This window comes from Lagopus muta, chromosome 2 (genome assembly GCF_023343835.1).
Source record: "Lagopus muta isolate bLagMut1 chromosome 2, bLagMut1 primary, whole genome shotgun sequence".
Classification (NCBI taxonomy): Eukaryota; Metazoa; Chordata; class Aves; order Galliformes; family Phasianidae; genus Lagopus; species Lagopus muta.
This window is the reverse complement of record NC_064434.1, coordinates 83,858,623-83,872,217: the sequence shown is the minus strand read 5'-3', so window position 1 is coordinate 83,872,217 and position 13,595 is coordinate 83,858,623. Positions and strand designations below refer to the sequence as shown.

Here is a 13,595-nt window from a genome sequence, read left to right as displayed (position 1 = left end):
GTAGGTTTTTACAGTGCTGTTGTGCCTCCATTAAGTGTCAGTCTGATTTCATGAAATAAAGAGAAAGGATAGACAAAAAAGGGAATGGAAAATATTTGTTCCAATTCCCTGAACCTGTACATGCTTGAAATATGCTGCTAACATGAAAAATATGAATGGTATAGGTCTCAGAACAATGACTTTAAGGAACATTTTCCCCCATGGCCTGATATTCTTTACATGCAAGTGGTTACAGATAGTTACTGTTGTGAGTGCCCTAAGGAAAATGAGCCAGCCTTTTCAATTCTGTCTCTAGTTAACAAACTTTCTCCCACTCATAGCATGTCCAATTGCAATCCATTGGGCCAAATTTACTGAAAGACCAAGGTTTTTTAGTCTTCCATGGAGAAATCCTGGTGCCACTGAAACTAGGGAGAGCTCTGAGATGGATTTCTTTGTAGCTAGACTTCTGTGCTTTGCTGTGTTGCTCTGAATTACATTAGTCTGCATTAGGACTTCTCAATGTTGAGCTCAAAAATTTTGGGCTGAGATCTGCTGTGATCTAATTTTAAAGCCAAATATATCCAGATACACAGAAATGGTTAAATTAGAGTTGGGTATATTGTGGGGAAATCAAATTCACTCTCTGCCTCTCAGATGAGATACCATTGTGTTCAAATCTATGAGGAAACAGCCACCAACTAAGCCAAAACCCTTTCTAAATTAGTCCTAATCTCAGCTTCCTGCTTTATCACCATACTGCTATTCCTTCGCCTGTCAGAGACCAGTGAGTCTCTGGGAACTCATTGATAGTACTGCTTCTCTGGCCTCTCCTGAATTCATTTATAGTTCTTGCTATTGTAGCTTCTCTCATACGTCTGTTATTATTTGTGTGAAGTAGCTCCTCTTTTATTTCAGCCATTCCATAAAATTCAGCCTTTGGGGGTTGGGGAAGCAGGGAGAGGACATTTTATTTTGCTGTGCTATTCTACCATTCACCTTGTTTGTATTTTTCTTCTCAGAAAACCAAAAGGGATGTAAATAACTTTGATCAAGACTTTACACGAGAAGAGCCGGTATTAACTCTAGTGGATGAGACAATTATAAAACAAATCAATCAAGAAGAATTTAAAGGGTTCTCTTATTTTGGAGAAGAGCTATTGCCATAGACATCGTTAGGCTGACAGATGAATCATGCTGCAAGATGTGATTCTGAAGAGATCGTCAGATTACTGAGACTCAGTAGATCAAGAACTACTTCTCTTACTCTGAGCCCATATCCCCAGTTTAAGTATATATTTATTGTTTTTTTTTTCTTTAATCTTCTGACATGAAAGCACTCTTAATTTCTGTCTCACAAAGCAATGCAAAACAATTTTGTATCAGAAATTGTAGATGTAACACACTGCCGTATATTTGCAACTATTATTCCAAAGATCTCCTCACAAGACAAAATTGCATCTTTTCATGGAAAATGGAGCCATGCTATTAAAAGTGATTTAACAGATCATGTCATGTAATTGTATGAATTTAAGCTGAGAAGGTGAGACCTGTTTCTTCTGCACTTGTGGTTACTGTGAGATCTGTGCTCAAATGTGGAACAAGTCACGTATTACTTACCCTTCAGTCAGTGAAGAAGTCTGCATTCTTTGGGGTGTAGTCCTCAACTATGAATGTCTTATTGAGGTGAGGTACAGACATAAAATAAAGCTGTCCAGAAGAAGAAGTACATCAATTCAGACTTTCAGTGAATTTCCTCATAAAATGTATGGAAAACTTTTAGGAATAAGAAGAGTAATGAAGATAACTGAAATTTTATTCAAAGAAAGATCCTATGTGGGTAGATATTAAAGGGCTAAAGAATGAAAAGCCTATAGTGCTTTAACACAGCTATATATAGGCATTTTACAGTTTTTAGGCAATTGGATCCATGTTATTAAATTGAATATCCATTTAAATGAACCATTAATGTGATGGCAAGCTTGCAAATGTTTATAATTAATTTGACATTAAAAGTTAATTATAAACACTGTAAATCTGCATTTTCCATTGTAGCTAAGTTGATAAATAATTTCTTATTTATATTTATTTTCTCAGCAGTGTGTTACTTTTGCACACTTTTACAAAACCATAATACTACTGTGTTTGTTGTTTTTTATGTTTGAAATCTAAAAAGAAAACTGCTTTTAGAAGACACAAAATAAGGCTACACATGCGTTTTGTGGAATTGTGTTGAAAAACTGAAGATCAAACATTACAAACTGACATTATTGAAAGTTGTAAATTGAATTTTTTGTGTATTAATTGAAATGGTAACTCATGTGGACAATATTACTAATGTGAAGTTACCTCCTGTAGATACGCTAACAGTGTTATGTACTTATATTTCCAGGAGTACCCTGTGGTTTGTTTTGTTTTTGTTTGGGTTTTTTTGGGGAGGTTTTTTTTGGGTTGTTTTTTTTTTTTTTTTGTGTACATGTATCGCTGAGGTCATTTTATTATATATTTTACTGGACTGAGTGAGCGGTCATTGGAATCCATTTTAATTGTTGCACATGGATTTCCAGCTGCACAAAAATATATATACTTGTGATTGGCAAAGTGGCACTAAAAAGCTTTTTTGCCTTTTGTACAGGTGAGATTTTGTATATAGTGTTTGCTGCAAGGCCTGTGGAATTCATTGAATATAGAGGTATCAACTGCTGCATGTTCAGGCATACTATTAAAATGTTAGTCTATGAAAGAATAATTATAATAATGTCCATGTGCAATACTCTTGTATGTGTATTGGTTCAAGTTACTGTCAGAGAGATGAGGTTTTTGTTATAAAAAGATGTAGACATATATTAAGCTATACTAAATCTCCTGTATAGTTCTCTTCAACTCTATTATGATATGATAGAGCTAGGAAAGAGAAGGAATGTTACAAATCGTGGTGGACAAAGTAAGAATCATTGGCTTTAAGAGATAATCTTGGTCTCAAGCAGATGAGTTAGTTTGTGTCAGTTTTACGTCTGGCTGCTCATAGCCTGTTACTGATGACAACATTCAGTTCCATTTTGTTTTGTTTTTAAAACTCAGGTGTAATTATTATATATATTCTTATGATGATTTCGAAATATTAAATATTATGATATATCAATTAATGTGTTGTCTAGCCTACAGGTGTAATAATGGATCAAGCCTTTAGTTTAATTTAATTTATCTTCAGTGATCTTTTGTACTGGGAAAAGACTAGCTTCTGGAGCTGAGTACCAGCACAGAAACATTTTAATGATTTCATCATCTCAATGTTTAAATTTCTTTCTCTTTTAGAAATATATTGTAGAACTGCCCATCAATTCATGTCTCACTACTGGCTCTGTTTATTTCTCATCACAGTTAGCTTTTGACATCCAGGCAAGAACTGATCACAATGCTGAAGTGTTCCTTTCCATAGGTGAGTAGACTGGCTAGGAAGGCAAGTTATTGAATAGTGCACTACTGTTTGTACAACACGAGGCCTTTACATAAAACTATGAGCATTTATTTTGAAGGAATAAAAGCATCCCAGAAAGCTTTTTTAAAGTAAGGTGTATTCCCATTTCTAACACAGAGATAAGCAGCAAATGTTTGTATTTCAAGAGGCCTCAACACCTGCATTATTTGGTAGGATGCTAAGAGAAAAGTCAAGGAGATAAAAACTTTTGCATGGGCAGATATTTCTTCAATATAATTAGTTAGATCCTCTGCATTGGGTTTACATCAGAAGGTTTGTCTGTTACCTAGAACATTTTTTAAAGATAAATCTTAAAAATGGACATTTACATTTCTGCCTGTTCTGTAGAATCTTTCCAGTTCTTTCTTTGTAAAATGAGTGCAAAATGCCAAAAAGACTCTTAATAATAATAATGATTATGAAGAATCCATCGTTTCTTGTTTTCCCTCCAAATAAACCTTATTAAAAAAAGAGAAACACGTTATTCTCTATAGGGTGAAAAATAATTCTCTCCAAAAAAGGATTAAAAATTACCTCTTCTTAAATTATGTGCAGAGTAGTTCTGGCTAAATATAAAATGTATTCAGTTTTTTGGGGGGAAGGTGGGGGGAGGAGGGGTAGGCTTTTTTTATTGTGAGGATTTATTTGTACAGGTTTTTTTTTTTCTTATGGATGTAATTTGAATCTCTTGCCATTCATTAGTGTTATTTCATCGTAAACATTATTACTGTGCCAAATGTACTGTATTCAAAAGGATGTGAATGTGTATTGTTTCAAAACCTAATAAATACAATGATGTTAAATCTTATTTTTTTTCCCAAAGTCTTCATGAGTATTTCCTAATGAGGAAGAAACAAAGATGAAGGATGAATATTTTTCCTGTTACGTGTTGTACAAAGTACCATGAGCTTGTCTTTTAGGCGTGGATGTTTGGCAAAGGGAGGATTTGCTAAGAAATTCATCTGTGAAGAACTAAAAACTCCAAGAGAAATGCAGGTAACAGTGAATGAACCATTTATCTTGGGCAATATAATATTTGCCCCCAAAACTGAACAGGTGAGTTTAGAGACTTTTATGTGTTTACCAGCTGAGTGATGGTTGCTGAGTTCTTAGCAGTCTAATCCCAAAATTTTGCTTAGCTGTATTGTTGAAACTCAGTAAGGCACTTCGCGTGCAAACATGTGAGACTACTTTAGTCTTCCATTTCACTGAATAGAAGGATTAATGGTATGTGTAAGTCTAATTTATTTAATTAGAGATTTAATTAATTAGACACTGTATTAAATGGTTTATATAACTTAATCTGTCAATGTGACATTATCTGAAATACTTCAGTATTTCATTGTGTTTTGATTTGAACCCCAAATTCTTTCAGTTTTCATGGTCTAAAATTCTTAACATTTGCTTCAGAAAACCAGCTATCAGCATGAGTCGTTTACCACTTGAAGGTAGACCAGATAACCTTAAAAATATATATTCCTGAGTTGGAAGTATGCTTTATTTTATTCACTGCAGTTTGTCTAATCCTTCACTTGTTTTCTTCACACTGAGTTTTTTGTTATTATACACTGTACAGTCAATAAGTGTACAGAGGTGTAAAATCAATTGGTGTACAGAGTTTTAGATTAAGTAAGATTATCACAACAGGAAGATAATAAATGGAAAATGTTTACTGATGGTGTAGGCTTGCAATATTCTCCAGAGGAGTGATCTCCAGGAAGAGATCCTTCCTCAGTGGCAGTCAGCACTTAAACGGGATGTAGGAGAGGTGGAACCAGGCTCCAACCTTTCTGATAGCACAGGTGCCTTCACCTGTGCTCCTGTAGCTAAATCATTGCTTGCCTCAGGTGGTCAATCAGAGGTTCAGGCCGTGATTCAGCAGTTCCCATATATGCACATATTCTGAATTCTGTGTATGGACAACATTAGCATAGGCTTTGTTGTCTAGATTTTGCCAGTTAAACAGCTATGTAAGATCTTCAGAGTATGTTTAGCAAAATTAAAGCATCTAAAGGACTTAAAAATCACTCTGCAAAAAAACAGGCATAATTGGTCTCCAAATGTATTAGTCCATATGATTTTTCTCTTACTGCCATAACTAATGTCTTAGAGGTTTCCAGAACACAAGTGATGCATGTAAGAGTTTTTATGCTTGCTGATCGAGTGCAAGATTTGGAAATAAAACTGTTAAAACAAGTCCAGAAGATTCCTAAAACACCTCTGGTGATGTACTTTGATGCAGGTACTAAAAGGAAGGTACCCACCTAGATTTGTTGTCTGAAGTGGTGATTGGTGGCCATATTAGCCATAGTGGCTGTGAAGTAGTCAAGATTAAAATCTTTGGTGATAGGAAATAGGTCAGCAGTGGCCACCAAAACTTCAACCCTGGATATAGACCAAGCAGGCTTTAGGCTGCTCAGGGAACTAGTTGGCAAGGTCCCTTGGGAAACTGCTTTTGAAGGCACTGGAGTCCAACAGTTCCAGCTACTCTTGAAGTGCACCTCTTAAGTGCAAAGTGCAAATCCAAAATGTTGGAATTCAAGCAGGTGGAACAGACAGTTGGCTTAGTTGAGCAGGGAACTTTTTGGAACATATGTGCTAAAAGAAATTGTATGGCCACTGGGAATGAGGTTACATAACATTGTGTTCTACAGAGAAGCTGTTAGCCAGTGCAGGGAGAAAATTCATGCCTCCAATGCTCAGTTAGTATTGAAGCAGTACAGTAAACTAGGAGAGAACAAAAAAACAAGAGAAGGACCAGAGATTATGTTGGTCCATTACTTAATGAGAATGACAAACTTTATAAATAGGTACACAAAGTGCACCTCTGTCTTCAACAAGAATTATGGGCCCAGGGACCCTGGAGCTCTGATTCAGAGGACCGTGACTGCAGTAACAATAAATTCCTAGCCAATCCCAAATGTGTGGGACTTTCTGCTCCAGCTGGATGGATATAAGTATGGGGCCTAATGGGATTCATCCAAGGGTGCTCAAAAAGCTGTCTAAATGTCATCATGAGACCTCTTTTAATTATTTTTCTACAGTCCTGGGAGTCAGGAGAGATCTCAGTCAACTGGAAGCTAGTGAATGTTGTCCCAGTGTTCAAGAAGGACAAGAAGGAAAAGCCTGGTAATTAAAGGCCTGTCTGTTTTTCTTGGATGTCTGGCAAAATTAGGGAGAAAATTATTCTGAGAGTTACTGAAAAACACCTGAAAGACAATGCAATCATTGGTCACAACCAACACAGGTTCACGAGGAGAAAGTCCTGTTTAATGAACTTAATTTCCTTTTATGACAAGGTTACCCACCAAGCTGAACAATGGAAGCCAGCTGATAAAATCTTTCTGGATTTCAGCAAAGCTTTCAGTGTGTTTTCTTAGTGTCCAGACGAAGCACCTGGCATAAAGCTAGACAAAAGCATAATGTGATGGGTGAACAAGTCAGTGATGTTTACAGCTCATAGGGTTACAACAAACAGAGTTACACCAGGCTGGCAGCTGGTAGGGTTCCTCAGGATTCAATTTTAGGGCCAGTTCCCTTTAATATTTTCTTCAGTAACTTGATACAGGTCTTGAAGGTATATTAAGGAATTTTGTGGACAAGACAAATTGGGAGGAGCTGTTGAATCCTTCAAGGGTAGGGAGGCCTTATAGAGTGATCTTTATCACTCTATAAATTGGTAGGCTGGGCAATCACCAACTGCATGAAGTTGCTGGATTCTGCACTTGGGACAGGGTAACCCTGGGTTACGTACAAACTGGGGGACAAGAGGCTAGAGAGCAGCCCTGTGAAAAGGGATCTGAGGATTCTGGTGGGCAGCAAGTTGAACATGAGTCAGCAATGTACACATGAGTCTAGCTGTCCAAAGAGCCAACTGTGGTGCAGGTTTGGGTGCCACAATGTATGAACAAAAAACTATTAGAGAGCATCCAAAGGAGGGCAGTGAAGATGGTGAAGGGCAAGATGTTTGAGGCTGAGTTCAGCCCTTAGCAGGGGAGCTGAGGGGAGACCTCATAGCAGCTGACAGCTCCTCACAGGGGCAGCGCTGAGCTCTGCTCTGTGTGACAACAGGACCTGAGGGAACAGCATGGAGCTGTGTCAGGGGAGGGGCAGCAGTGGGACAGAGTCTGCACCAGAGGGTGATGGGCACAAAACAGGCTGCCCAGGGTCATGGCCCCAAGCCTGCTGAAGTGTCTATATCTGTAACAAAATAATTTCCACTCCATCTTTCCTTTACCTCATCATTGCTGTGGAAGCAAGAGATAAGAGCAGCAACCTGAGGTGGAACACAAGCTACCACTGTAAATATTGTGAAATTGTTACACAAGACTCCCTCCAGAATTTGGAAATGCATTAAAGAATTCCAGGTTTGTACATGGATGTTTAGTCCTTGGAAAAAAAAAAAACAAAACAGGAAGAAAGTCAGTGACCTGGAGTCTATTGCTGATTTGGGCACCGGTCTGAGAACTGATTTGAGCACTGCATACAACTGTCATCACTATCCAAAATGCCACCAGTTTGGTTTAGCAACTGATGTACTACAGGAGGCAGAATGGCTATCACTGCTAGTAACAGCAAGAGTCAGTGCCAGGCTGATGTTCTTCTGTGCCGAAGTACATTCTCATTTCTCTTACCTGAGCGAGTCAAAATGGTGCCATTTTGTGCATTGCTATAAGTAGGTAAGACTTACAGTATGTTGGTCGTGTGTTGCCTTTGTAGAAATTAAGTTATTGTCGAGTTGATCTGACTGCACCATTTTCTATTCAGGAGACCATTCCTTGCTTTTTTCTAAGAAGAAAAAAAAACAACTTTCTTTGATTTTATTTTCATGCATGTACTGTATGCTGTCTTTTTGTACATTTATAGTTGCTATATGATGTGAGGTCCATGTAAATCATTCCTCTTCCCTGATAAGAAGTGCTTATAAGCGAAGAGATGGGTTCATGTGCCATCTTTTACATGGTCTGAAGCAATCAAGTCTCAAAGACACTTAGCCTGAAACCAACACTGTGTGTAATTACACATTATGGCAGAGCCAATCTTTTTAGCAATTCACTGGTCATTAAAGGAGAAAAGACATGCTACCTTCCATCTCTACACCAAGCTCTGCATTTCTGATGCTAGCCATGCTTAGATCTGGTGCTCGCTGAACCCCTCTGTGAGCTGATTCAACTCATTAATCTAATGCCAAAAAGTACATTGCTGTGAATGGATTTTGATGGGCAAATGTGATTGGCTCAGCAAATCACCTGTTGGCCCCAGATCTATGACCAGGGAGGAGTTATGATCAAGCACTGAGGCCTGGTGCAGCAAGTGGAGGGTGGGAAGGAAGGAACAGGAGTCCTGCCTTTGGCATACATGAACTAGTTTGTGTTAGTTTGATCACCTTATGTAACTGTTCACTTGACCTTTTCGCAACAGGGCAGATGTTCCTTGAGTGACAGTAAATACATCCCTGCTCAAATATATCTATCAGATGGTGACAGTTATAGAGAAAGACTGGTATATCAACAGATCAACATGAAGAAGCTTGTCTAAATGTCAGAAATGTGCTTGTTACTTGTGACCTTTCACACAGAAAAAAGACGAGCATGTATGTCTAAATAAACTCCTGTTTTCATCGACAGGACTGGCATAGAGATTGAAAGTTTTCATTTGTACAAAGGACAAGATATTTTATGTCCATCTTGCAAATCAACAAACTCAGCCAAGGTGCCACAGTGGTGCTTTCACTATTGTTGTGTGAATATAGTCAGCATTAGTACTAGCATTAATGTCAGTGCCTACTCTTACTGTTCTGGTGTTTCTGAGCATAGTGTTTCCAGACTGTGCTTCACAGAATACCTACAGATGGCCTCCCATGGAAAGGTTTTGTGGCTGCTTGGAGACCCTTAAAATCCTCTTTTTGTTACCAAACCAAACAACAGTCAAAAGCTGTTTGTAATTGGGTACAGCGCTTGGAGCCTTAGAGAGGTGGGTTTTTTTGTTGTAAAAATGGGAGAAGATGCATCTATGAGCTAAGCTTGTAACTGAAGCATGGTCATACTCAGGCAGAGTTTGAGAACTTTTGTGTTCCAGGAAAGCTATTCACTTAAAGTCTGTAATACATCAAAAAAAGAACAGTTTGTGTTTATTTTTGGTTAATGAGCAAGGAAAAGTATGTAAAGACATCAGGCACATTGAGTTGTATTTTTGCTAATAACAGTGTGGTTGATTAAGGTGGACAGATGAGGGCCACAAAGATTATGCAAATGTCACTTAGGTAAATGTTTGTGTTAGGGTGGGGATGAACACTGTCCTGTTTCAGAAGTGAACTAAAGACCTTTAAACTTTACCTGCTGGGATAATGTGGATACATTTGTTCTTTGATTAAAGGGTGTTCTCACTCCTCACATGCTAGTGCACTGCAACTGCACTTGTTCTTCTCTGAAGGACAAAAGCTGAACTGCCTAGATCCCAAATTATGTTGTTATGAAGTCTTCTTACGATTTACCATGCTGCTTTCCCAAAGAACAGGAATGTGTGCCATCCCTCCAACACCCCTTGCTGGATGCTGAACCGAGTCCCTTGGTAACCCTGAGATCAGTCCTCCCAGACTGCAGAAATCCTGGCTGAAAAATACGTGTCCTAGAGCAGATCTTTTCAGCACTTTTTCAGTCCCAAATTTTGGACCAATTTTTTTTTAGCAACTACCACCATAAAGCTTTGAAATAGAGTTTATGATGTGTATCTCTAGGTAAAACATCTCTGACCACTGAGTGTATTAAAATCATTAGTTTTCAGTCAGTTTGCCAAGTATGGGCCACAGAGTTCTGATCCAAACTCTATATTCAGCAGGTCCCTCACACTGATTACATAGTCATCTAGCACTACTTAGATATGAGATCTCTATCACCCTACCTTCCTTTACACATTACCAGTCCCGTATGACCAGTCAGCAGCCGGAAACATGTTGGGAGAAGCTGAAACTTCAGTGGGAGAAGAAATGGAAAACTGCAGAACACTACTATTCTGATGAGCTGAAGTGGTACAGTAGTAGTGTTAGCCTACAGGAGGAGTCAGCTTGCATACAATGCCCTCCTCATACAGTCCTGCTGAATGGCTGAGAAGCCATCAGTTTTCTGAGGGCCAGTACCCAGCTGTGAACTGTCAAGATGCTCATCTCAGTAACACTATCCTTTTTTTTTTTTTTTCCATTTGCTTGCACAGGGATAAATGTAACATGCTGCAGGAACATTTTGCAGTGGATGATAATGCTGCCACCCCCAGTATTTGGTTGATACACTGACAGAGATCTCCAGCTGGGAGAGTTCAAATCTGAGAGCTATACTGATGTTTCTGTTCTTCTTAGTATTCTTGCTCACACTGGGAGAAGAGTCTGGAGTATGAAGAGGAGTGGAGAGTATTAATTTTCATTTACTGAACTGCCTAGAAATAATTTGAACCACCCACACAGCAGAACAAGCTGATTTCAGAGCCAGTGAGGTTATCAACACCAATAAAAAAGCAGTTGTCACACAGATTAGACATTATGCGTGGGCAAAAAACTGCTGGTATATTACTCTTATGCAAATTGAAAGTATTTCCGTAACCTCTGACCCTGCCTTTAAACATCAGATTCCAGGAATTCTGCTGGAAACTATACATTACTAAGGTAAAATAATACTTAGCAGTGATGATTTCCTCGGTAAAAGAATCTGGAAGTGGAAGAATGCAAGACCTTGAGATGCACTGCTGAGCGTGAGGAAACTGCTGAGGCCACCTCCTGCCAAACATCTGGGAAAACACACACCCCTTCGGAGCTGCCAGTGGAAATATGTAAACCACACATGGCCATGATGCATGAGCACCTCGTTAACATGCTATCAGGCATTCTCAGATAGCAGCTGTGCAGGGCCAGGAATAAGTGGACACGCAATTTCAGCTTGCTCTGACATGAAACGGGAAGTCATTGGAGGCATTCAAAGTGCTAAGTGGAAGGACAGGGAGGTTGTTTTAAGGACAGCAGAAGAAATGAGGAAAAAGTTGGTGAGAAAGGGAAAGATAGAAAATGCAGCAGCAGTCCAAAAAGAAAAATCTCCTTGGAATGGGAGAGGATTTCATTGAGTGCTGAGGAAAGGGCTGGAAGGTGGTCAGAGGAGGAAACATGGATCTTGGATAGAAGCTGAACAAGCGGAATGCAAAGTGGATATCTATGCCTTGAAGGTTTGCTCCAAGGTATGCCCAAGCTGCTTTTAAAATAACTAGCATGGATACCAGTACCTCATCTGTGCAGCCTCTTGTTCAAATATTTATCTGTCACCTGTGGGAAGGGAGGTCAGCAGAGAACTGACATGGCTGCTGATTACATCACCAGGAGTAAAGAGCTAGTTGCTTTAAAGCTAACCTAGCTCATTTGTGCACTATTTTAAATCGCAGTGTTGACTTACACTGGAGGAGCATCTAAATGAAATCTCAAAGGTTTTCATGCTCATAAAGAATACATCCCTTGGTCTGTTCCATCAGGATTAGCATTTGAATTTTATAATGCTCACAGGCCTTTAAAAGAAGGGCATAATTTTTAGATCCAGCAATAGAATAGAATGTATTTGAAACATGGCAGGAAATCCAAATTTTATTACCTGTGTGTTAAAAATCTGGGGTAGACAAAGTGCTGGATCTTCCCCCAGAAAAAAATGAAAAAAAGAAAAAAAGAAAAGCAGACTATTGTGTTAACATGAAATAGAAGGAACTGTTACTATTGATGTTATGTATGTCCTCATGCTAGGACAATCTAGGAAAATATGTATGTTTTGTCATAATGGAAACATTAACAAAAGGTCGGGAGAGCATAAGGTGAAGATTACAATGTCAGTTGACAGCTGTTACCTCACTGCCATTGGGAGACTACACCACATGGACACACAAAACAATTCAATATAACAAAAATGTGATCTGCTCAATAACCATGCAACTTCAATCTAGAAGATTATTTCAAAGCACATATTGTATGTAGTCAAAAGGCATTTTAACTTATTGATATTCTTTTACTCCATATTTGCTCATTTTTCGGAAAAGAAAGCTATCATAATGTTACCAGTAGATCAAACTGACAAAAATAGTACTTTGCAAAACCATTTCTTTCATTTTTCCTTGATTCTGGAAGGTCTTAAATGTATCATGTTGAAATAGCTAAGCCAGCTTGTCAGCTCATGGTGGCTGAAAGGGGTGATCCTGCTCATCTTCTGCTCTCAGCCACATGATCCCAACTTTGCAGGCACTACGAGCTAGGATTCAAGTTTACTAGGTGCTATACTCCATTCCTTCTCTGTGTTTATCTGTTCCCTGAAGTGCTCTTATGAAAAATGCTGTAGGTCAGCATCCACTCTCACGATATGTGGAGATGATTAAGCATGCTCTAGTGATGAAGAAGGCAGTCTCCCTTCCTGCCTCTCAGAGTTTCCTGTTTGCACTGCTTGCTTTGTGCAGGCTTTGGCAATTGCCTGACCTCTTTTGAAACAATCCAGCTTGCAGACCAGATAGAAAACTGCTAACTTCGTGCCTGTGTCAATTTTCTTTCATTTTAGGAGGCTGAGTTAATTCCTCAAAAGGTTGTCTGCATGCAGGACTACTAAAAGCAAGTGGTGAGGCTGTGGAATGGCAGGTAGAAAGTGGAAAGTCTGGAGCAGTGGGAGGTAACCTTACCCCTTCTTATCTAAATAGACTGAGGGGACACCATTTCTGAGGGTCATTGCTCACTGCTCAGGGATATGATTTAGCAGAGGGTTGTTAGGGTAGTATGGTTAGGTCATGGTTGGACTTGATAATCTTTAAGGTCTTTTCCAACCTGAGTGATTCTATGGTTCTATGATTGCAAAGATGAGAAATAAATAAAGGGCAATCCTGTGCTGCAGGAAACTAAGCTGGTCTATCAGTGTGGTGTTGCACTGCATTGGAACCCTTGCCGGTCTTGTGCTGGTGTTCTGATTTCAAGGATGCAGTTACTGAAATGGTAATAGTTCAAGTGTAGTCATTCCAGTGCACTGATTCTAAGTTCTCGAAAGGTAGATTTTATACAAGAATACTCAAGAAGAAAGCCCACATTTATGAGGGGACATATTTGATAGAGAATTAAGATGAAATACAAATGTTAACAAGG

The 13,595-nt window shown here is 38.9% G+C and overlaps 1 protein-coding gene across 2 annotated transcripts in view; it reads left to right on the top strand.

The window, feature by feature from the left end:
• The window catches only part of PRKCE (protein kinase C epsilon), a 272,140-nt gene extending 267,875 nt beyond the window's left edge, over positions 1–4,265 (top strand). For both annotated transcript variants that reach the window (XM_048935852.1, XM_048935854.1), the window contains exon 15: positions 1,002–4,265. In XM_048935852.1, the coding sequence (XP_048791809.1) occupies positions 1,002–1,148 (147 nt within the window). In that variant the 3' untranslated portion in view covers positions 1,149–4,265. The remainder of the gene's footprint in view (positions 1–1,001) is intronic.
• The last annotated feature ends 9,330 nt before the right edge of the window (positions 4,266–13,595 follow it).